The sequence below is a fragment of the Procambarus clarkii genome, chromosome 65 (assembly GCF_040958095.1).
Source record: "Procambarus clarkii isolate CNS0578487 chromosome 65, FALCON_Pclarkii_2.0, whole genome shotgun sequence".
Lineage (NCBI taxonomy): Eukaryota > Metazoa > Arthropoda > Malacostraca > Decapoda > Cambaridae > Procambarus > Procambarus clarkii.
This window is the reverse complement of record NC_091214.1, coordinates 10,934,722-10,959,721: the sequence shown is the minus strand read 5'-3', so window position 1 is coordinate 10,959,721 and position 25,000 is coordinate 10,934,722. Positions and strand designations below refer to the sequence as shown.

The 25,000-nt window shown below is 47.8% G+C and overlaps 1 protein-coding gene and 6 non-coding genes across 9 annotated transcripts in view; all 7 read right to left on the bottom strand.

The window, feature by feature from the left end:
* Nucleotides 1-24,726, bottom strand: part of LOC138354926 (uncharacterized) — an 81,698-nt gene extending 56,972 nt beyond the window's left edge. For 2 of the 3 annotated variants that reach the window (XM_069309426.1, XM_069309427.1), the window contains exon 1: nucleotides 3,420-11,315. In XM_069309426.1, coding sequence (XP_069165527.1) covers nucleotides 4,063-10,290 — 6,228 coding nt within the window. In that variant the 5' untranslated portion in view covers nucleotides 10,291-11,315 and the 3' untranslated portion in view covers nucleotides 3,420-4,062. Of the gene's footprint in view, nucleotides 1-3,419; nucleotides 11,316-13,291; nucleotides 13,480-16,038; nucleotides 16,227-18,790; nucleotides 18,979-21,507; nucleotides 21,696-24,257 lie in introns of those variants that run through there. The other variant, XR_011223715.1, reaches the window with a different exon arrangement.
* On the bottom strand, nucleotides 3,724-3,908 carry LOC138355080 (U2 spliceosomal RNA). Its single transcript, XR_011223813.1, has one exon. It is a non-coding gene; the product is annotated as a U2 spliceosomal RNA (small nuclear RNA).
* On the bottom strand, nucleotides 13,584-13,776 carry LOC138355078 (U2 spliceosomal RNA). Its single transcript, XR_011223811.1, has one exon. It is a non-coding gene; the product is annotated as a U2 spliceosomal RNA (small nuclear RNA).
* On the bottom strand, nucleotides 16,331-16,523 carry LOC138355077 (U2 spliceosomal RNA). The gene has a single exon (XR_011223810.1). It is a non-coding gene; the product is annotated as a U2 spliceosomal RNA (small nuclear RNA).
* Nucleotides 19,083-19,275, bottom strand: LOC138355076 (U2 spliceosomal RNA). The gene has a single exon (XR_011223809.1). It is a non-coding gene; the product is annotated as a U2 spliceosomal RNA (small nuclear RNA).
* Nucleotides 21,800-21,992, bottom strand: LOC138355075 (U2 spliceosomal RNA). The gene has a single exon (XR_011223808.1). It is a non-coding gene; the product is annotated as a U2 spliceosomal RNA (small nuclear RNA).
* On the bottom strand, nucleotides 24,550-24,742 carry LOC138355074 (U2 spliceosomal RNA). Its single transcript, XR_011223807.1, has one exon. It is a non-coding gene; the product is annotated as a U2 spliceosomal RNA (small nuclear RNA).
* Nucleotides 24,743-25,000: the final 258 nt, after the last annotated feature.

The following is a 25,000-nucleotide window of genomic DNA, read 5'->3' as shown; positions in this document are numbered from 1 at the left end:
ATAAATTATTTGATTTTTTTACCCTTAAATTGGTTTTAATATTTAAATTGAAAACACTAATATAATATAAAAAATTTATTATTTAAAATATTTAAAATATTTAAATATATTTAAAAATAAATATTTTTTATTTTCAAGAAATTTAACTTTAAACACAAAGATGTGAAAATGGTTCAGATAAGGCTCAAACCTTTCACAAGAGATTCATATTGGTGTATGAATGGATTATGAATGACTCATGTTAGGAGTGTAAGTTGCCACAACATCTCAAATTAGTGTTAGATACATATGTCTTGGTTATAAGTTTTGGAAACCTATTTAAGTCCACACACAATATCGTATCTGATACGATAAAACAAACGTTTCCAATACTTTCAAATTCTTTCCAGATATGTTGTGGCAACCTAAAATTGTTTGCTGGGTAAGGTCCTCCTTGAGGCCGCCTCGCCAAGGGCGACCTCGGTGGTGCTAGAAGGGTCAAGGGGTAGCCTCACCTCCACCTCCCTGCTTCGCGCGTCGACCCCACCCTGGGCCAGCCGCACAGGACCGACCCCAGGGTGGGGGAGTAAGATCCTCCTCGAGGCCGCCTCGCCAAGGGCGACCCCGGTGGTGCTAGTGGAGTCACGGGGTAGCCTCACGTCACCGTCCACTCCCTGTGCGTCGACCTTACCCTGAGCCAGCCGCACAGGACTGACCCCAGGGCAAGGGAGTATGGTCCTCCTCGAGGCCACTTCGCCAAGGGCGACCCCGGTGGTGCTAGTGGAGTCACGGGGTAGCCTCACATCATCGTCCACACCCTGCGCGTAGACCTTACCCCGAGCCAGCCGCACAGGACTGACCCCAGGGCAAGGGAGTATGGTCCTCCTCGAGGCCGCCTCGCCAAGGGCGACCCCGGTGGTGCTAGTGGAGTCACGGGGTAGCCTCACATCACCTTCCACACCCTGCGCGTCGACCTTACCCTGAGCCAGCCGCACAGGACTGACCCCAGGGCAAGGGAGTATGGTCCTCCTCGAGGCCGCCTCGCCAAGGGCGACCTCGGTGTTGTTTGTGGAGTGGGCCAGCCTCACAGCGCTGACCCCCGCGTTTCTGCCTCGGGCGTCGACCCTACCCCGAGCCAGCCTCCCAAGACTGACCCCAGAGTGGGGGAGTATTGTCCTCCTTGAGGCCGCCTCGCCAAGGGCGACCTCATGTCCAGCGGTCGTCGTCATCCACGTGGTCGATTCGTCTAAGTCAATCACCAGACAGTCGTCACTGGAGTCGTCCCTGGAATCGTCATCTTCCACTTTCACATCGCTGGGGTCAGGGCAGGCAGTCGTCTTCGAGTCGTGGTCCATCTTGAGCACTGAGGCCGACTCACCAAGGTCGACCTCGGGTCCCACCGTCGTCGCTGGTCCATCTTTCAGGCGGCCAGTGTGGTGTCGGTACTGTGGGTTGTGTTTGTGGGCAGCGACCTGGGTTGCCGCCTGCAGGGTTTGGTCCTCCTCCACCCATGGGACCGTCAGCCTTGAAGGCCGTCGCGGATCCATCACAAGTGATAGAAGCACGAGGCCGTGACTGGGACAGAGACAGACATTGACTATGTTGCCCCATTAACTCCGAAAAACGGGCGTGCGGACGACAACACAATCAATGTGAACATAGGCTATGTTCATCCTCCAGCACCTGGCTCAAGGCACAGATGTGGAGGAAGACAGAGTCTATGGTCTCTCCTTTAGGCGACTGGCCCCGGACAAGCCAGCCCCTGAAGGTCGACGGCAATCACGGGGGACTTGCCGTCTTGCCAGCCACTATGTAAAGTTTGAGGAGCTTGCTCCCCCTTTTACCAGTGATCGGTTCTGGGCTAACTCCCAAATCCGCCACTAGATGGCTGGACGGTCGGTGTTGGTGGAAGCGCGCTCGCTGATTGGGCCGGCCCTTTAACTCCTTCTAACCCGGAGGGGAAGTTCGTGCGGACACCTACACAATCTATGCAAGCATAAATTGAGTTTCCCTCCGAGCTCCTTGAGCCTTGTACAAGGCAGAAGCTCAGAGAGAAACACAATTTATTGCGTTTCCCACCGAAAGACTGGCCCCGGACAAGCCAGTCGGTGGAGGTGGACAGCAAGCCTCACGGCTTGCTGTCCACCTCCACCGACTGTAGTATCGTAGTGTAGTACTGTACTATCGTCCTCACCGTTGGAGGCGGATGGGCGACGCGGCGACCCACTTCCTTCTCCCTACAGGTAGTTTTAAGACTACCAGGATCGCTAAAGTGTAGATTCTACTATCCCTTTAACCCCTTTCGGACGAGCGGACGATAGTACAGTACTACACTTTGATCTTAGCCAAAAGGCCGAGAAGCGATAGGATGCATGGTTGCTCTGCAACACCAGGCAACAATTGCGGCTAGAAACCACGTAGCGAGTTTCAATTGCAAAAGGGCATGTGATTATCATTGAGTACTATTCGAATTCAAGCATACATATAAACGCCATGCAGTAAAGGCTTTAACCATTTCTTACCTGATCAATGAATTTATATATATATGCAAATTCATGATATTACATGGTTTCATTCATGAGTAGTGAATATGTAACTGGCGGCAAAGTGGTAAACAGACTCGCGTGGCGTTTCACGAATTCGCTCCTGGCCAGGGAGTATAGCGCTTAACTCTAATACATAAACCTCCATTTGTCATATTGTAAAGCTAATCAAGACACTGGAATTCACTTTGAGGCTAGTGGCTGGCCGGCTGGCAAGCGTGGAAGTGGCAAACGATCGTTGAGTTGCCGTGTAAAACCACACCAAAGCAACACCTCCCTCCATCTCAAGTCGAATTTCGTCTTTATTACGCATTGGTACATTCCAGCAATGGTAAATTAAATAGATAAACGTCTAATCTTGATGTATGTATGAATATAATTTCGCCGTCAGAGCCGACTAAGGAATTCCGAGTGATATACACACACACTCCTCCCTCCCTCCCTCCCTCCCTCACAAGGGAGAGTGAGTAATTCTGTAAAAAAAAGAAGAGCATGCCAACAATGGGTAACTATTATAGTTAGGTTCTCGATCATAGTAAACCCGTTGATTTAGAGTTTATTTGCACAATGACTACGTCATATTAGATGCCATTTAAATACCAAATCCAGTTCTCCACTAAATGCAGACACAAGTCTAACACTATTCAACCCATCTCTACCAGCCTTTTCATAACAAACCACTAAGCTATCTAAACCAGTTTCCACACTTATATAAATAGAGAAAAACTTCACCCTATATAACCTATCTCAGAAAACAAACAAAATCAATTAATATTGCACTAACTGGCAACCCCCCCCCCCATTCATAAAATCAACTTCTTTCCTTCCACACCAACCATCGTATTTCTTTGCTCGCACATAATCTTTAATCTAAAGTTATTAAATGATATTACTCACCTCACTCTCCTTCTTTCTCCTTCTTTCTCCTTCCTTCCTTCCTTCCTTCCTTCCTTCCTTCCTTCCTTCCTTCCTTCCTTCCCTCTAACTCGTTGCAGTTGTTCAGCTTCGACCCATCAAACCCGGACTCGACTGACTCACTTCTGCTGCTCGTTCCAAGGCTTTTTCCTCATACGATGTTGGCTGGTGTGAAGTAATTACTGCAATTCAAATTAACACGATTCATTAATGTACATAACCAATTAACATAATCGTCTCCTACTTGATTTTGACTAGTTGATAGGGTTGTTTTTGGTCTCCCCGAAGGGAGTGGACCGATCCCAGAGGTACTGCAATACCGGGCCGATCCGCGGCAAAGGTGGAGCAAGCTCCTAGCACTTCGCCATGTTGCAAAAATCAGTTTAATATCGAGGATCCCACATGGGGATCGTATCAGATATTAAGCTGATAAGAACAGATTATTTGTTTATTGAGGAATGTTACAGGAGTTTTACATAATGCCTTGTGACAATTCCCACAGAGGGCTGCATGTGAAAATTTTACAATGGAACTCATAATAATGCAAATTCCTGAAACAAATAGCATAGACATATTCTGAAAGAAATGGCATAGTCCTGCAAGAGATAGCACAAAGAAATGGAAATCAATACTGCCGGGCGCCTGTCACGTGTTCGATGTAGATCATCCTCGACCATCGAATCGTGTCGGTGACGCAGAGTTTCCTGAAGAGCTTCTGGTACTTCTTGGAGGCGAGCCTGTTCATCAGCTTGTCATTCCTTGGATCGTACGAGCCTAGTGAGCCCACAATGAAGGCGTGGACAGTGACCTGCTTGTAGGTCCGTCTCAGCGCAGCTGCAATTGGCGCATATTTCTGCTCCTTTCGTAGCCTGGCTTCATCTAGGGAGGCTTCGCCGTTCTCGAAGGGGCACGTCACGTCGACGAGGAGGACTTCTCCATTCTTCTCGAGGACGATGTCCGGCCGTAGATTGCTGTCGATGCCAGGGATCTGTTGATTCGCCGTGATGACCTTCCAGAATCGTCCTTCAGCAGCTTTCACGATCCGTTGAACAAGTGCGTTGTGGCGCTTGTTCATGGGGTTGGATAGCCTCATGCAGTGGTTAAGAACATGTGGTAGAGTCTCGTTTGGGTTCCTGCAACGCCTGCAACGTTTGTCAGAGTTGACATTGAAGCGCCTTGCTCCATTGAGGGGGAGGAGATTAAGCCTAGCCCTGTGAATGAACCTCCAGTCTGCGAAGGTTGTGAATGCTCCGTCGTAGATGAAGGAGGACGAGGCTCGGACTTTTGCGACTTGCTTCATCACTTTTCCTTGGTCCGGCTTGTCCTGCAGGCGTTCGTCTCTGAGTCCACGATGGTGATTGCGGATATTCCTTGCCACGAGTCTTCTCTCCTTCTTTGTCATGGTCCGTTCCCCGCATGTTAGTGCCAACTCTTCGCCGTCGGCAGTCCATTTCGTGTCTAGTCTTGCTGATGCATTTCTTGCTCTGGACCAGACTGTTTCGTGACCAGTCGGCCGCTGAGCCATTGCTTCCTTGGACAGGTATTGGCAGACATTCACTAATGTAGCGTCTTCTCGTAGTCTCCGGGTCACGACCTTGGTGCAGTCCTCTCTCGCGATGTTTCTTGTGTCTTGGTCCGGCGTAGTAAGAAGTTTGAAAGCCGAATCAATCACAAACACGTCTGAGTCCTCTGCAGCAAGGGGGATTCCACAGGAGCCTGCCGCTGCGCTGCCATATAGGTAGTCATTTGTAGCTCGGGTCGGGAGATAGAGTGTTGACTTGATTAATTTCCTCAGGTGATCATCAAGCTCCTGCCAGTCTCCCTTCCTCAGCTGCCACGTTCTCATGGCGAATACCGTCGTTGGGAATACAAATGTCTTGAGAGCGTCAATCCTTTGCCAGGGCGCCAACTTGCTGGTCAGTATAGCTTCCCCCAGCGTCTTGAATTCGTCAATTGCCGTCGAATTTGGCAGTAGGTGGAATCCTACTGGCCGGCCAAGGAACTTCGTTTCTTCGCCGTTTCTACGGCAGGTGATGTTCGTCTCGCCGATGTGGAAGGTCGTATTCCTCATACCCCTTGGCTGTCTCCCAGACATATGCATGGAGGAGCATTTTCTGGGGTTTAGAGCCAGTCTCAGGTCCCCACAGGTCGCCGTTGTGACGTCCAGGAGGCTCTGTAGACCTGCTTCAGTTCTGGCCAGCAGTGTGATGTCATCTGCATAGGCCAGGCAGGGGTGTTTGAAATCAGGATCGGTATCGAGGCCAGTTGCAATGGCTGTTCGTAATATCGGTTCAATCGCAATATTGAACAAGAGCCCACTGATAGGGCAGCCCTGGCGGACTCCACAGTGCACGGGAATCGCGTTTGTTTCGCCATCGGCCGTCATGATCCTCGTAGAGTTGTCCCTTGTGATACTTCGGACGACGTCGATGAAGGCTTGCCCTGCACCCAGCCGGCGGAGGGAGGCGTCGATCAGCTCAGTTGGCACTGACCCAAACGCGTTCGTCAGGTCTAGCGACGCAATGTAAACGTCACTGTTACCTCCCCGTGCTTCGTCAAGGTAGTGCTGGAGGATGAAGTTGTGCTCCAGCACGCCGTCCGTTGGCATAAACCCCTTCTGGGCGTTGCAAAGTGCATTGTTGTGCACAATCCAGCTTCTCAGACGGGCAGCCAAGCACCCTGTGTACAGTTTGTATATAGTACGACACAAGGCAATTGGGCGCCAGTTGGTGATGGCTTCAGGGTCTCCCTCTTTCGGGATCAGGATAGTTCGCGATGTTTTCCACGACTGGGGTATTCGCTTGTGGTGTAGGCAGATGTTAAATATTGCTGTGAGAACCTTACACTCAGGGTCGACTTGCTGCCAGTGACGGTATGTTATTCTGTCGTCACCTGGTGCAGTGTTCTCAGCTTTTGTCAGTCTGATTTCCACTTCGCCCTCCCTAAATGCAGCCACGTTTAGTTCTGTACGATCGGCTGGCGGTTCAGGGATTGCTTGTAGTGCCTGGGGGTCTTCTAGTGCTGGCCTGGGCGCCAGCGTCTCTGTGAAGTGCTTTTCAACGTCCTCGCTCGAGATTCCACATCTTGCACTCTCTCCGGCGGTGATAAGTCGGACTGCTCGCCTCCTGTTGTTCCTGTAGAGACGCTGGATCGATTTACAGTCGTTTACATCGATCACAGGGGGTGCTTGCCGTTCCCCGTCAGTCCGAATGCGGAAGCGTGCGTGAACTGTTTCAGTGATTTCTTCGAGGAGGCAGTTGAAGCCCTCCCAGTCAGGGGTCCGGAGGAGGGCTAGTAGGGGGTCGTAAAACGACTCTAGCACCCATTCTTGTGCTGCATCGTCTGTGTGGCGCTGCAGTGGCTCTCCTGGGCTCTCATGGTCGTGGTGGGGTGAAGCATCTACCTCTTCAATGTCAGAGTCGTTGGTGCTGGTGGCTGGAGAAGCTGGGTCACCCCCATCGCCATTGTCTGGCTCAGGGAGGGTAGGTGAGGGCATGTCTGGGAATGGTATCACTGTCACAACAGGTGAGAGCGGGTGAGCTCTCTGTGGTTGCCTAAGCCGGGGTGGTGACAGGGCCGGTGAGGGTATGGGGCTGCGGGGCGTCGGGGATAAGCTGGCTGAGGCGAATATTAGTGGTGCAGGCGCCTCAGCAGAGCTGGAGATGACAGCAGGGGCCGGGTCGTCAGGGCTGGGTGATGGTACCTGGCCAGGGTGTCGTCGTTCGTCGTCTTGTGTAGGGTCAGGCTGTCGTTGTACCCTATCTAGTGCAGGCTGCCTGGCTTCACGGCGGGCTTCTCTGGCTGCTTGGCGGGAGTGCATTTCCCTATGGCTCATTATACCGATTTTGGAGTTGCACGAGAACTCACAGCCGCGGGCATCGCACTGGAACGACAAGGGGCGGTCGTCCAGGGTCCTAGCCGCCCGAATTTCACGCAGGCGGGCACAGGTGTGGGTCGTTGGTCGCTTCCGTAGGGTCGAGCCACAGCCGGCGCATTTGTATGTTAATACTGAAATGCGGAGCCCGTGGCCACCCTCCAGGTGTCGTTGTAACGACACGCGTTGGCTGGTCCACGCCTGTGATGAGTGAACGTGGGCGCAGGGCGTTTCTGTGCACTTAAAATACCTAGGGAGTGGGAACCAGATGGTGAGGGCTTCCCCCCGTCTCTGCGGCTGCTGGTCTGGGCTAGGTTCGTTGTCGTTGTCATTAGCGTCGTTCCCCCTGAGGGCTGGTGGCGCCCCCTGGGGGGCCTCTGGGGTGTTGCCGTTTCCTGCTGGGGCTGATGAGGCCTGGGAGCGACTGTCGTCATCACTGCTGGTGCCAGAGTCTCTTGCTATATGGCGAAAGACGAATCTCTGGTTCCTCTGCCTGTGAATATTACCGTCGTCCCAGAAGTCAACGTCGTTGTCTTCATTGGTGGTAGCAGGAGTATTGTCGCTGACGCCGACCCCCAAAATAGGCTCCTGAACCGTGGCTGGCCGGGCGTCGTCGCTGGGATCGGCCCGAGTAGGGGATGTGATGGTATTGCCAGGGCCAGCCCTCAGGGGCTCATTGTAGGAACAAGCCCTTAAGGGCTCATTGAGGGAGCCAGCTCCAGGGCTAGTGTTGCTGAAGCCGACCCCCGGGCTTGCGTCGCTGGTGCCGACCCCTGGACTTGCGTCGCTGGTGCCGACCCCCGGGCGTGCGTCGCTGGTGCCGACCCCCAGTTTCATGTCACCAGCCACCCCTGGTCGTGAGCTGGATCTCAGGTGGGAAGCGCCGGCGCCTATCCCATGGGCTGACATACTTTCGTCGCTGAAGCCGACCCCAGATGCAAAACTATAGAACGGCGTCCTGGGTGGAGTCGTCCTCGATGTCGTCATGCTGGTGTCGTCCTCAGGGCTGATATCCTCATGGGTCAGCCTCCCATTGGTGTCGTCCTGGTTGGTGCCATTCTGGTCGACCCCACCCAGGGCCAGCCTCCCAAGACTGTCCTCAGGGTGGGGGAGTAAGGTCCTCCTCGAGGTCGCCTCGCCAAGGGCGACCCCGGTATCGTCGTCGCTGGTATCGTCGTGGGTCAGCCTCACAGTGCTGACCCCCTTGTCCTCATCTCGGGTGTCGACCCCACCTGGAGCCAGCCTCACAGGACTGGCCCCAGGGCGGGGGAGTTTGGTCCTCCTCGAGGCCGCCTCGCCAAGGGCGACCTCGGCACAGCCGTCGTCATTAGGAGCGTCATCCTTGTCTCGAGCGTCGACCCCACCTGGAGCCAGCTTCACAGGACTGACCCCAGAGTGGGGGAGTGAGGTCCTCCTCGAGGCCGCCTCGCCAAGGGCGACCCCGGTGGTGCTTGTGGAGTCATAGGGCGGCCTTACATTCACACCCTCACCTCGCGCGTCGACCCCACTCTGAGCCAGCCTCACAGGACTGACCCCAAAGTGGGGGAGTATGGTCTTCCTCGAGGCCGCCTCGCCAAGGGCGACCCCGGTGTTGCCTGTGGAGTCACAGGCTGGTCTCACAGTGCTGACCGTCCCGTTCCCATCTTTGGCGTCGACCCCACCCGGAGCCAGCCTCACAGGACTGACCCCAGAGTGGGGGAGTATGGTCCTCCTCGAGGCCGCCTCGCCAAGGGCGACCCCGGTGTTGTCTGTAGAGTCACAGGCTGGTCTCACAGTGCTGACCGTCCCGCTCCTTTCTTTGGCGTCGACCCCACCCGGAGCCAGCCTCACAGGACTGACCCCAGAGTGGGGGAGTATGGTCCTCCTCGAGGCCGCCTCGCCAAGGGCGACCCCGGTGTTGTCTGTAGAGTCACAGGCTGGTCTCACAGTGCTGACCGTCCCGTTCCCATCTTTGGCGTCGACCCCACCCGGAGCCAGCCTCACAGGACTGACCCTAGAGTGGGGGAGTATGATCCTCCTCGAGGCCGCCTCGCCAAGGGCGACCCCGGTGTTAACGTCAGCGTCATGGGCGGTTCTCACAGTGCTGACCCTCATGGTACCACCTCTCACGTCGACCCCACCCCGAGCCAGCCTCACAGGACTGACCCCAGAGCGGGGGAGTAAGGTCCTCCTCGAGGCCGCCTCGCCAAGGGCGACCCCGGTGTTGTTGGCAGTATCACGGGCTAACCTCGCGGTCCCCCCTCTCGCGTCGACCTTGCCCTGAGCCAGCCTCACAGGACTGGCCCCAGGGCAAGGGAGTTTGGTCCTCCTCGAGGCCGCCTCGCCAAGGGCGACCCCGGTGTTAACGGCAGCGTCATGGGCGGTTCTCACAGTGCTGACCTTCATGGTACCACCTCTCACGTCGACCCCACCCCGAGCCAGCCTCACAGGACTGACCCCAGGGCGGGGGAGTAAGGTCCTCCTCGAGGCCGCCTCGCCAAGGGCGACCTCGGTGTTGTCTACAGGATGGGCCAGCCGCACATCGTTGACCCCCGCTTTCCTGCTCCCAGCGTCGACCCCACCCCGAGCCAGCCTCCCAAGACTGACCCCAGAGTGGGGGAGTATGGTCCTCCTCGAGGCCGCCTCGCCAAGGGCGACCTCATGGCCAGCGGTCGTCGTCAGCCACGTGGTTGATTCGTCCAGGTCGATCACCAGGCAGTCGTCACTGGAATCGTCCCCGGAGTCGTCTTCTTCCACTTTTACATCGCTGGGGTCAGGGCAGGCAGTTGTCTTCGAGTCGTGGTCCATCTCGAGTATTGAGGCCGACTCACCAAGGTCGACCTCGGGTCCCACCGTCGTCGCTGGTCCATCTTCCAGGCGGCCGGTGTGGTGTGGGTACTGTGTGTTGTGGGTGTGGGCAGCGACCTGGTTTGTCACCTGCAGGGTTTGGTCCTCCACCACTCGTGGGACCGTCAGCCTTGGAGGCCGTCGTGAATCCATCACATGTGATGGACGCACGAGGCCGTGACTGGGCTAGAGACAGACATTGACTATGTTGCCCCATTAACTCCGAAAGACGGGCGTGCGGACGACAACACAGTCAGTGTTAGCATAGGCTATGTTCATCCTCCAGCACCTGGCTCAAGGCACAGATGTGGAGGAAGACAGAGTCTATGGTCTCTCCTTCAGGCGACTGGCCCCGGACAGGCCAGCCCCTGAAGGTCGACGGCAATCACGGGGGACTTGCCGTTTTGCCAGCCACTATGTAAAGTTTGAGGAGCTTGCTCCCCCCTTTACCAGTGATCGGGTCTGGGCTAACTCCCAAAGCCGCCACTAGATGGCTGGACGGTCGGTGTTGGTGGAAGCGCGCTCGCTGATTGGGCCGGTCCTTTAACTCCTTCTTACCCGGAGGGGAAGGTCGTGCGGACACCGACACAATCTATGCAAGCATAAATTGAGTTTCCCTCCGAGCTCCTTGAGCCTTGTACAAGGCAGAAGCTCAGAGAGAAACGCAATTTATTGCGTTTCCCACCGAAAGACTGGCCCCGGACAAGCCAGTCGGTGGAGGTGGACAGCAAGCCGTGAGGCTTGCTGTCTCACCGGTGGAGGCGGATGGGCGACGCGGCGACCCAACTCCCACTCCCCACAGGTAGTTTTAAGACTACCAGGATCGCTGAAGTGTAGATTCTACTATTCCTTTAACTCCTTGCGGGCGTGCGGACAATAGTACAGTACTACACTTTGATCTTAGCCAAAAGGCCGAGAAGCGATAGGATGCATGGTTGCTCTGCAACACCAGGCAACAATTGCGGCTAGAAACCACGTAGCGAGTTTCAATTGCAAAAGGGCATGTGATTATCGTTGAGTACTATTCGAATTCAAGCATACATATAAACGCCATGCAGTAAAGGCTTTAACCATTTCTTACCTGATCAATGAATTTATATATATATGCAAATTCATGATATTACATGGTTTCATTCATGAGTAGTGAATATGTAACTGGCGGCAAAGTGGTAAACAGACTCGCGTGGCGTTTCACGAATTCGCTCCTGGCCAGGGAGTATAGCGCTTAACTCTAATACATAAACCTCCATTTGTCATGTGTCTTAAGGTAGCTACAGCTTTTGAAAAGTACAATAACGAATTAAAAGTGCAAGGGGCCTGTTACGCCAACGCTCGTCAAAAAATATAAATAGGAGACGTTCTCTCTCTGATACCATAACAGAAAACGAACAGCACTATTACGCGCCAACTATTCCATTTTTGTATATATATCACGACTTTTTCACATCTAACACTTTGCTTGATACATCGTTTTCACAAACCGGAGACGAGGCGAAGCGAGGCAGGGCTGGGTGGCGAGAGGCTAGAGGCTAGAGGCGAGAGGCGAGAGGCGAGAGACGAGAGACGAGAGACGAGAGACGAGAGACGAGAGACGAGAGACGAGAGACGAGAGACGAGAGACGAGAGACGAGAGACGAGAGACGAGAGACTAGAGACTAGAGACGAGAGACGAGAGACGAGAGACGAGAGACGTGACGTGATGCCATGCCATGCCATGCCATGCCATGCCATTCAATGCCTTGTGATTCAATACCATGCAGTTCAATGCGATGCGATGCAATGACATGCGATTCGATGCCATGCGAGGCGAGGCGAGGCGATGCATCATCTAACATAACGGGATTCCCTGGAAAACGACTCTGTTGTTGAATGAACAACAAAGTTAAGATATAAGAAGATGTAAGTAATTCGAGAAGTCTGAGTACTGTAGGTACTATAGCAAATTCATTGCTTAATATATGTGAATGTGTAAGGAATCCATCCATCGCTTTTACCGAGTATACAAATACTCGGTCATTGTTGGTGTTTAGGGAGGTAAATGAAGTATTGCAAAGCTAATTACGAAACTAGCTTTCACAATGACATTTGGTGGTTGGTCGCTTTGCAAATTATAGTAGATTCTATATCAATTTTATTCGTTATTTTACGTGAATGAATGTGTGCCTGCATACATTGCCTAAATAAAGAATGTAAATATACGTCGGTGGTGTTTAGAGGGGTGAATGAAGCATTTGAAATCTAAATAGGAAACTAGCATTCAAATGGAGAGGGGTGAGAGTGCAGGTGCGCTTGAACTTGGGTGGGTTCTGGGTTTCATTGACGTATATATTACAGGTGAATGTGTGCATCGAATGCTCGATTGAAGTATATAAATACACATTGTTAGTGTGTATTGAGGTAAATGATGGATTGTAAAGCTAATCAAGACACTGGAATTCACTTTGAGGCTAGTGGCTGGCCGGCTGGCAGGCAAGCGTGGAAGTGGCAAACGATCGTTGAGTTGCCGTGTAAAACCACACCAAAGCAACACCTCCCTCCATCTCAAGTCGAATTTCGTCTTTATTACGCATTGGTACATTCCAGCAATGGTAAATTAAATAGATAAACGTCTAATCTTGATGTATGTATGAATATAATTTCGCCGTCAGAGCCGACTAAGGAATTCCGAGTGATATACACACACACTCCTCCCTCCCTCCCTCCCTCCCTCACAAGGGAGAGTGAGTAATTCTGTAAAAAAAAGAAGAGCATGCCAACAATGGGTAACTATTATAGTTAGGTTCTCGATCATAGTAAACCCGTTGATTTAGAGTTTATTTGCACAATGACTACGTCATATTAGATGCCATTTAAATACCAAATCCAGTTCTCCACTAAATGCAGACACAAGTCTAACACTATTCAACCCATCTCTACCAGCCTTTTCATAACAAACCACTAAGCTATCTAAACCAGTTTCCACACTTATATAAATAGAGAAAAACTTCACCCTATATAACCTATCTCAGAAAACAAACAAAATCAATTAATATTGCACTAACTGGCAACCCCCCCCCCCATTCATAAAATCAACTTCTTTCCTTCCACACCAACCATCGTATTTCTTTGCTCGCACATAATCTTTAATCTAAAGTTATTAAATGATATTACTCACCTCACTCTCCTTCTTTCTCCTTCTTTCTCCTTCCTTCCTTCCTTCCTTCCTTCCTTCCTTCCTTCCTTCCCTCTAACTCGTTGCAGTTGTTCAGCTTCGACCCATCAAACCCGGACTCGACTGACTCACTTCTGCTGCTCGTTCCAAGGCTTTTTCCTCATACGATGTTGGCTGGTGTGAAGTAATTACTGCAATTCAAATTAACACGATTCATTAATGTACATAACCAATTAACATAATCGTCTCCTACTTGATTTTGACTAGTTGATAGGGTTGTTTTTGGTCTCCCCGAAGGGAGTGGACCGATCCCAGAGGTACTGCAATACCGGGCCGATCCGCGGCAAAGGTGGAGCAAGCTCCTAGCACTTCGCCATGTTGCAAAAATCAGTTTAATATCGAGGATCCCACATGGGGATCGTATCAGATATTAAGCTGATAAGAACAGATACTACACTTTGATCTTAGCCAAAAGGCCGAGAAGCGATAGGATGCATGGTTGCTCTGCAACACCAGGCAACAATTGCGGCTAGAAACCACGTAGCGAGTTTCAATTGCAAAAGGGCATGTGATTATCGTTGAGTACTATTCGAATTCAAGCATACATATAAACGCCATGCAGTAAAGGCTTTAACCATTTCTTACCTGATCAATGAATTTATATATATATGCAAATTCATGATATTACATGGTTTCATTCATGAGTAGTGAATATGTAACTGGCGGCAAAGTGGTAAACAGACTCGCGTGGCGTTTCACGAATTCGCTCCTGGCCAGGGAGTATAGCGCTTAACTCTAATACATAAACCTCCATTTGTCATGTGTCTTAAGGTAGCTACAGCTTTTGAAAAGTACAATAACGAATTAAAAGTGCAAGGGGCCTGTTACGCCAACGCTCGTCAAAAAATATAAATAGGAGACGTTCTCTCTCTGATACCATAACAGAAAACGAACAGCACTATTACACGCCAACTATTCCATTTTTGTATATATATCACGACTTTTTCACATCTAACACTTTGCTTGATACATCGTTTTCACAAACCGGAGACGAGGCGAAGCGAGGCAGGGCTGGGTGGCGAGAGGCTAGAGGCTAGAGGCGAGAGGCGAGAGGCGAGAGGCGAGAGGCGAGAGACGAGAGACGAGAGACGAGAGACGAGAGACGAGAGACGAGAGACGAGAGACGAGAGACGAGAGACGAGAGACGAGAGACGAGAGACGAGAGACGAGAGACGAGAGACGAGAGACGAGAGACGAGAGACTAGAGACGAGAGACGAGAGACGAGAGACGAGAGACGTGACGTGATGCCATGCCATGCCATGCCATGCCATGCCATTCAATGCCTTGTGATTCAATACCATGCAGTTCAATGCGATGCGATGCAATGACATGCGATTCGATGCCATGCGAGGCGAGGCGAGGCGATGCATCATCTAACATAACGGGATTCCCTGGAAAACGACTCTGTTGTTGAATGAACAACAAAGTTAAGATATAAGAAGATGTAAGTAATTCGAGAAGTCTGAGTACTGTAGGTACTATAGCAAATTCATTGCTTAATATATGTGAATGTGTAAGGAATCCATCCATCGCTTTTACCGAGTATACAAATACTCGGTCATTGTTGGTGTTTAGGGAGGTAAATGAAGTATTGCAAAGCTAATTACGAAACTAGCTTTCACAATGACATTTGGTGGTTGGTCGCTTTGCAAATTATAGTAGATTCTATATCAATTTTATTCGTTATTTTACGTGAATGAATGTGTGCCTGCTAAATAAAGAATGTAAATATACGTCGGTGGTGTTTAGAGGGGTGAATGAAGCATTTGAAATCTAAATAGGAAACTAGCATTCAAATGGAGAGGGGTGAGAGTGCAGGTGCGCTTGAACTTGGGTGGGTTCTGGGTTTCATTGACGTATATATTACAGGTGAATGTGTGCATCGAATGCTCGATTGAAGTATATAAATACACATTGTTAGTGTGTATTGAGGTAAATGATGGATTGTAAAGCTAATCAAGACACTGGAATTCACTTTGAGGCTAGTGGCTGGCCGGCTGGCAGGCAAGCGTGGAAGTGGCAAACGATCGTTGAGTTGCCGTGTAAAACCACACCAAAGCAACACCTCCCTCCATCTCAAGTCGAATTTCGTCTTTATTACGCATTGGTACATTCCAGCAATGGTAAATTAAATAGATAAACGTCTAATCTTGATGTATGTATGAATATAATTTCGCCGTCAGAGCCGACTAAGGAATTCCGAGTGATATACACACACACTCCTCCCTCCCTCCCTCCCTCCCTCACAAGGGAGAGTGAGTAATTCTGTAAAAAAAAGAAGAGCATGCCAACAATGGGTAACTATTATAGTTAGGTTCTCGATCATAGTAAACCCGTTGATTTAGAGTTTATTTGCACAATGACTACGTCATATTAGATGCCATTTAAATACCAAATCCAGTTCTCCACTAAATGCAGACACAAGTCTAACACTATTCAACCCATCTCTACCAGCCTTTTCATAACAAACCACTAAGCTATCTAAACCAGTTTCCACACTTATATAAATAGAGAAAAACTTCACCCTATATAACCTATCTCAGAAAACAAACAAAATCAATTAATATTGCACTAACTGGCAACCCCCCCCCCCATTCATAAAATCAACTTCTTTCCTTCCACACCAACCATCGTATTTCTTTGCTCGCACATAATCTTTAATCTAAAGTTATTAAATGATATTACTCACCTCACTCTCCTTCTTTCTCCTTCTTTCTCCTTCCTTCCTTCCTTCCTTCCTTCCTTCCTTCCTTCCTTCCCTCTAACTCGTTGCAGTTGTTCAGCTTCGACCCATCAAACCCGGACTCGACTGACTCACTTCTGCTGCTCGTTCCAAGGCTTTTTCCTCATACGATGTTGGCTGGTGTGAAGTAATTACTGCAATTCAAATTAACACGATTCATTAATGTACATAACCAATTAACATAATCGTCTCCTACTTGATTTTGACTAGTTGATAGGGTTGTTTTTGGTCTCCCCGAAGGGAGTGGACCGATCCCAGAGGTACTGCAATACCGGGCCGATCCGCGGCAAAGGTGGAGCAAGCTCCTAGCACTTCGCCATGTTGCAAAAATCAGTTTAATATCGAGGATCCCACATGGGGATCGTATCAGATATTAAGCTGATAAGAACAGATACTACACTTTGATCTTAGCCAAAAGGCCGAGAAGCGATAGGATGCATGGTTGCTCTGCAACACCAGGCAACAATTGCGGCTAGAAACCACGTAGCGAGTTTCAATTGCAAAAGGGCATGTGATTATCGTTGAGTACTATTCGAATTCAAGCATACATATAAACGCCATGCAGTAAAGGCTTTAACCATTTCTTACCTGATCAATGAATTTATATATATATGCAAATTCATGATATTACATGGTTTCATTCATGAGTAGTGAATATGTAACTGGCGGCAAAGTGGTAAACAGACTCGCGTGGCGTTTCACGAATTCGCTCCTGGCCAGGGAGTATAGCGCTTAACTCTAATACATAAACCTCCATTTGTCATGTGTCTTAAGGTAGCTACAGCTTTTGAAAAGTACAATAACGAATTAAAAGTGCAAGGGGCCTGTTACGCCAACGCTCGTCAAAAAATATAAATAGGAGACGTTCTCTCTCTGATACCATAACAGAAAACGAACAGCACTATTACACGCCAACTATTCCATTTTTGTATATATATCACGACTTTTTCACATCTAACACTTTGCTTGATACATCGTTTTCACAAACCGGAGACGAGGCGAAGCGAGGCAGGGCTGGGTGGCGAGAGGCTAGAGGCTAGAGGCGAGAGGCGAGAGGCGAGAGGCGAGAGGCGAGAGACGAGAGACGAGAGACGAGAGACGAGAGACGAGAGACGAGAGACGAGACGAGAGACGAGAGACGAGAGACGAGAGACGAGAGACGAGAGACGAGAGACGAGAGACGAGAGACGAGAGACGAGAGACGAGAGACTAGAGACGAGAGACGAGAGACGAGAGACGAGAGACGTGACGTGATGCCATGCCATGCCATGCCATGCCATGCCATTCAATGCCTTGTGATTCAATACCATGCAGTTCAATGCGATGCGATGCAATGACATGCGATTCGATGCCATGCGAGGCGAGGCGAGGCGATGCATCATCTAACATAACGGGATTCCCTGGAAAACGACTCTGTTGTTGAATGAACAACAAAGTTAAGATATAAGAAGATGTAAGTAATTCGAGAAGTCTGAGTACTGTAGGTACTATAGCAAATTCATTGCTTAATATATGTGAATGTGTAAGGAATCCATCCATCGCTTTTACCGAGTATACAAATACTCGGTCATTGTTGGTGTTTAGGGAGGTAAATGAAGTATTGCAAAGCTAATTACGAAACTAGCTTTCACAATGACATTTGGTGGTTGGTCGCTTTGCAAATTATAGTAGATTCTATATCAATTTTATTCGTTATTTTACGTGAATGAATGTGTGCCTGCTAAATAAAGAATGTAAATATACGTCGGTGGTGTTTAGAGGGGTGAATGAAGCATTTGAAATCTAAATAGGAAACTAGCATTCAAATGGAGAGGGGTGAGAGTGCAGGTGCGCTTGAACTTGGGTGGGTTCTGGGTTTCATTGACGTATATATTACAGGTGAATGTGTGCATCGAATGCTCGATTGAAGTATATAAATACACATTGTTAGTGTGTATTGAGGTAAATGATGGATTGTAAAGCTAATCAAGACACTGGAATTCACTTTGAGGCTAGTGGCTGGCCGGCTGGCAGGCAAGCGTGGAAGTGGCAAACGATCGTTGAGTTGCCGTGTAAAACCACACCAAAGCAACACCTCCCTCCATCTCAAGTCGAATTTCGTCTTTATTACGCATTGGTACATTCCAGCAATGGTAAATTAAATAGATAAACGTCTAATCTTGATGTATGTATGAATATAATTTCGCCGTCAGAGCCGACTAAGGAATTCCGAGTGATATACACACACACTCCTCCCTCCCTCCCTCCCTCCCTCACAAGGGAGAGTGAGTAATTCTGTAAAAAAAAGAAGAGCATGCCAACAATGGGTAACTATTATAGTTAGGTTCTCGATCATAGTAAACCCGTTGATTTAGAGTTTATTTGCACAATGACTACGTCATATTAGATGCCATTTAAATACCAAATCCAGTTCTCCACTAAATGCAGACACAAGTCTAACACTATTCAACCCATCTCTACCAGCCTTTTCATAACAAACCACTAAGCTATCTAAACCAGTTTCCACACTTATATAAATAGAGAAAAACTTCACCCTATATAACCTATCTCAGAAAACAAACAAAATCAATTAATATTGCACTAACTGGCAACCCCCCCCCCCATTCATAAAATCAACTTCTTTCCTTCCACACCAACCATCGTATTTCTTTGCTCGCACATAATCTTTAATCTAAAGTTATTAAATGATATTACTCACCTCACTCTCCTTCTTTCTCCTTCTTTCTCCTTCCTTCCTTCCTTCCTTCCTTCCTTCCTTCCTTCCTTCCCTCTAACTCGTTGCAGTTGTTCAGCTTCGACCCATCAAACCCGGACTCGACTGACTCACTTCTGCTGCTCGTTCCAAGGCTTTTTCCTCATACGATGTTGGCTGGTGTGAAGTAATTACTGCAATTCAAATTAACACGATTCATTAATGTACATAACCAATTAACATAATCGTCTCCTACTTGATTTTGACTAGTTGATAGGGTTGTTTTTGGTCTCCCCGAAGGGAGTGGACCGATCCCAGAGGTACTGCAATACCGGGCCGATCCGCGGCAAAGGTGGAGCAAGCTCCTAGCACTTCGCCATGTTGCAAAAATCAGTTTAATATCGAGGATCCCACATGGGGATCGTATCAGATATTAAGCTGATAAGAACAGATACTACACTTTGATCTTAGCCAAAAGGCCGAGAAGCGATAGGATGCATGGTTGCTCTGCAACACCAGGCAACAATTGCGGCTAGAAACCACGTAGCGAGTTTCAATTGCAAAAGGGCATGTGATTATCGTTGAGTACTATTCGAATTCAAGCATACATATAAACGCCATGCAGTAAAGGCTTTAACCATTTCTTACCTGATCAATGAATTTATATATATATGCAAATTCATGATATTACATGGTTTCATTCATGAGTAGTGAATATGTAACTGGCGGCAAAGTGGTAAACAGACTCGCGTGGCGTTTCACGAATTCGCTCCTGGCCAGGGAGTATAGCGCTTAACTCTAATACATAAACCTCCATTTGTCATGTGTCTTAAGGTAGCTACAGCTTTTGAAAAGTACAATAACGAATTAAAAGTGCAAGGGGCCTGTTACGCCAACGCTCGTCAAAAAATATAAATAGGAGACGTTCTCTCTCTGATACCATAACAGAAAACGAACAGCACTATTACACGCCAACTATTCCATTTTTGTATATATATCACGACTTTTTCACATCTAACACTTTGCTTGATACATCGTTTTCACAAACCGGAGACGAGGCGAAGCGAGGCAGGGCTGGGTGGCGAGAGGCTAGAGGCTAGAGGCGAGAGGCGAGAGGCGAGAGGCGAGAGACGAGAGACGAGAGACGAGAGACGAGAGACGAGAGACGAGAGACGAGAGACGAGAGACGAGAGACGAGAGACGAGAGACGAGAGACGAGAGACGAGACTAGAGACTAGAGACGAGAGACGAGAGACGAGAGACGAGAGACGTGACGTGATGCCATGCCATGCCATGCCATGCCATGCCATTCAATGCCTTGTGATTCAATACCATGCAGTTCAATGCGATGCGATGCAATGACATGCGATTCGATGCCATGCGAGGCGAGGCGAGGCGATGCATCATCTAACATAACGGGATTCCCTGGAAAACGACTCTGTTGTTGAATGAACAACAAAGTTAAGATATAAGAAGATGTAAGTAATTCGAGAAGTCTGAGTACTGTAGGTACTATAGCAAATTCATTGCTTAATATATGTGAATGTGTAAGGAATCCATCCATCGCTTTTACCGAGTATACAAATACTCGGTCATTGTTGGTGTTTAGGGAGGTAAATGAAGTATTGCAAAGCTAATTACGAAACTAGCTTTCACAATGACATTTGGTGGTTGGTCGCTTTGCAAATTATAGTAGATTCTATATCAATTTTATTCGTTATTTTACGTGAATGAATGTGTGCCTGCTAAATAAAGAATGTAAATATACGTCGGTGGTGTTTAGAGGGGTGAATGAAGCATTTGAAATCTAAATAGGAAACTAGCATTCAAATGGAGAGGGGTGAGAGTGCAGGTGCGCTTGAACTTGGGTGGGTTCTGGGTTTCATTGACGTATATATTACAGGTGAATGTGTGCATCGAATGCTCGATTGAAGTATATAAATACACATTGTTAGTGTGTATTGAGGTAAATGATGGATTGTAAAGCTAATCAAGACACTGGAATTCACTTTGAGGCTAGTGGCTGGCCGGCTGGCAGGCAAGCGTGGAAGTGGCAAACGATCGTTGAGTTGCCGTGTAAAACCACACCAAAGCAACACCTCCCTCCATCTCAAGTCGAATTTCGTCTTTATTACGCATTGGTACATTCCAGCAATGGTAAATTAAATAGATAAACGTCTAATCTTGATGTATGTATGAATATAATTTCGCCGTCAGAGCCGACTAAGGAATTCCGAGTGATATACACACACACTCCTCCCTCCCTCCCTCCCTCCCTCACAAGGGAGAGTGAGTAATTCTGTAAAAAAAAGAAGAGCATGCCAACAATGGGTAACTATTATAGTTAGGTTCTCGATCATAGTAAACCCGTTGATTTAGAGTTTATTTGCACAATGACTACGTCATATTAGATGCCATTTAAATACCAAATCCAGTTCTCCACTAAATGCAGACACAAGTCTAACACTATTCAACCCATCTCTACCAGCCTTTTCATAACAAACCACTAAGCTATCTAAACCAGTTTCCACACTTATATAAATAGAGAAAAACTTCACCCTATATAACCTATCTCAGAAAACAAACAAAATCAATTAATATTGCACTAACTGGCAACCCCCCCCCCCATTCATAAAATCAACTTCTTTCCTTCCACACCAACCATCGTATTTCTTTGCTCGCACATAATCTTTAATCTAAAGTTATTAAATGATATTACTCACCTCACTCTCCTTCTTTCTCCTTCTTTCTCCTTCCTTCCTTCCTTCCTTCCTTCCTTCCTTCCTTCCTTCCCTCTAACTCGTTGCAGTTGTTCAGCTTCGACCCATCAAACCCGGACTCGACTGACTCACTTCTGCTGCTCGTTCCAAGGCTTTTTCCTCATACGATGTTGGCTGGTGTGAAGTAATTACTGCAATTCAAATTAACACGATTCATTAATGTACATAACCAATTAACATAATCGTCTCCTACTTGATTTTGACTAGTTGATAGGGTTGTTTTTGGTCTCCCCGAAGGGAGTGGACCGATCCCAGAGGTACTGCAATACCGGGCCGATCCGCGGCAAAGGTGGAGCAAGCTCCTAGCACTTCGCCATGTTGCAAAAATCAGTTTAATATCGAGGATCCCACATGGGGATCGTATCAGATATTAAGCTGATAAGAACAGATACTACACTTTGATCTTAGCCAAAAGGCCGAGAAGCGATAGGATGCATGGTTGCTCTGCAACACCAGGCAACAATTGCGGCTAGAAACCACGTAGCGAGTTTCAATTGCAAAAGGGCATGTGATTATCGTTGAGTACTATTCGAATTCAAGCATACATATAAACGCCATGCAGTAAAGGCTTTAACCATTTCTTACCTGATCAATGAATTTATATATATATGCAAATTCATGATATTACATGGTTTCATTCATGAGTAGTGAATATGTAACTGGCGGCAAAGTGGTAAACAGACTCGCGTGGCGTTTCACGAATTCGCTCCTGGCCAGGGAGTATAGCGCTTAACTCTAATACATAAACCTCCATTTGTCATGTGTCTTAAGGTAGCTACAGCTTTTGAAAAGTACAATAACGAATTAAAAGTGCAAGGGGCCTGTTACGCCAACGCTCGTCAAAAAATATAAATAGGAGACGTTCTCTCTCTGATACCATAACAGAAAACGAACAGCACTATTACGCGCCAACTATTCCATTTTTGTATATATATCACGACTTTTTCACATCTAACACTTTGCTTGATACATCGTTTTCACAAACCGGAGACGAGGCGAAGCGAGGCAGGGCTGGGTGGCGAGAGGCTAGAGGCTAGAGGCTAGAGGCGAGAGGCGAGAGGCGAGAGGCGAGAGACGAGAGACGAGAGACGAGAGACGAGAGACGAGAGACGAGAGACGAGAGACGAGAGACGAGAGACGAGAGACGAGAGACGAGAGACGAGAGACGAGAGACGAGAGACGAGAGACGAGAGACTAGAGACGAGAGACGAGAGACGAGAGACGAGAGACGTGACGTGATGCCATGCCATGCCATGCCATGCCATGCCATTCAATGCCTTGTGATTCAATACCATGCAGTTCAATGCGATGCGATGCAATGACATGCGATTCGATGCCATGCGAGGCGAGGCGAGGCGATGCATCATCTAACATAACGGGATTCCCTGGAAAACGACTCTGTTGTTGAATGAACAACAAAGTTAAGATATAAGAAGATGTAAGTAATTCGAGAAGTCTGAGTACTGTAGGTACTATAGCAAATTCATTGCTTAATATATGTGAATGTGTAAGGAATCCATCCATCGCTTTTACCGAGTATACAAATACTCGGTCATTGTTGGTGTTTAGGGAGGTAAATGAAGTATTGCAAAGCTAATTACGAAACTAGCTTTCACAATGACATTTGGTGGTTGGTCGCTTTGCAAATTATAGTAGATTCTATATCAATTTTATTCGTTATTTTACGTGAATGAATGTGTGCCTGCATACATTGCCTAAATAAAGAATGTAAATATACGTCGGTGGTGTTTAGAGGGGTGAATGAAGCATTTGAAATCTAAATAGGAAACTAGCATTCAAATGGAGAGGGGTGAGAGTGCAGGTGCGCTTGAACTTGGGTGGGTTCTGGGTTTCATTGACGTATATATTACAGGTGAATGTGTGCATCGAATGCTCGATTGAAGTATATAAATACACATTGTTAGTGTGTATTGAGGTAAATGATGGATTGTAAAGCTAATCAAGACACTGGAATTCACTTTGAGGCTAGTGGCTGGCCGGCTGGCAGGCAAGCGTGGAAGTGGCAAACGATCGTTGAGTTGCCGTGTAAAACCACACCAAAGCAACACCTCCCTCCATCTCAAGTCGAATTTCGTCTTTATTACGCATTGGTACATTCCAGCAATGGTAAATTAAATAGATAAACGTCTAATCTTGATGTATGTATGAATATAATTTCGCCGTCAGAGCCGACTAAGGAATTCCGAGTGATATACACACACACTCCTCCCTCCCTCCCTCCCTCCCTCACAAGGGAGAGTGAGTAATTCTGTAAAAAAAAGAAGAGCATGCCAACAATGGGTAACTATTATAGTTAGGTTCTCGATCATAGTAAACCCGTTGATTTAGAGTTTATTTGCACAATGACTACGTCATATTAGATGCCATTTAAATACCAAATCCAGTTCTCCACTAAATGCAGACACAAGTCTAACACTATTCAACCCATCTCTACCAGCCTTTTCATAACAAACCACTAAGCTATCTAAACCAGTTTCCACACTTATATAAATAGAGAAAAACTTCACCCTATATAACCTATCTCAGAAAACAAACAAAATCAATTAATATTGCACTAACTGGCAACCCCCCCCCCCATTCATAAAATCAACTTCTTTCCTTCCACACCAACCATCGTATTTCTTTGCTCGCACATAATCTTTAATCTAAAGTTATTAAATGATATTACTCACCTCACTCTCCTTCTTTCTCCTTCTTTCTCCTTCCTTCCTTCCTTCCTTCCTTCCTTCCTTCCTTCCTTCCCTCTAACTCGTTGCAGTTGTTCAGCTTCGACCCATCAAACCCGGACTCGACTGACTCACTTCTGCTGCTCGTTCCAAGGCTTTTTCCTCATACGATGTTGGCTGGTGTGAAGTAATTACTGCAATTCAAATTAACACGATTCATTAATGTACATAACCAATTAACATAATCGTCTCCTACTTGATTTTGACTAGTTGATAGGGTTGTTTTTGGTCTCCCCGAAGGGAGTGGACCGATCCCAGAGGTACTGCAATACCGGGCCGATCCGCGGCAAAGGTGGAGCAAGCTCCTAGCACTTCGCCATGTTGCAAAAATCAGTTTAATATCGAGGATCCCACATGGGGATCGTATCAGATATTAAGCTGATAAGAACAGATACTACACTTTGATCTTAGCCAAAAGGCCGAGAAGCGATAGGATGCATGGTTGCTCTGCAACACCAGGCAACAATTGCGGCTAGAAACCACGTAGCGAGTTTCAATTGCAAAAGGGCATGTGATTATCGTTGAGTACTATTCGAATTCAAGCATACATATAAACGCCATGCAGTAAAGGCTTTAACCATTTCTTACCTGATCAATGAATTTATATATATATGCAAATTCATGATATTACATGGTTTCATTCATGAGTAGTGAATATGTAACTGGCGGCAAAGTGGTAAACAGACTCG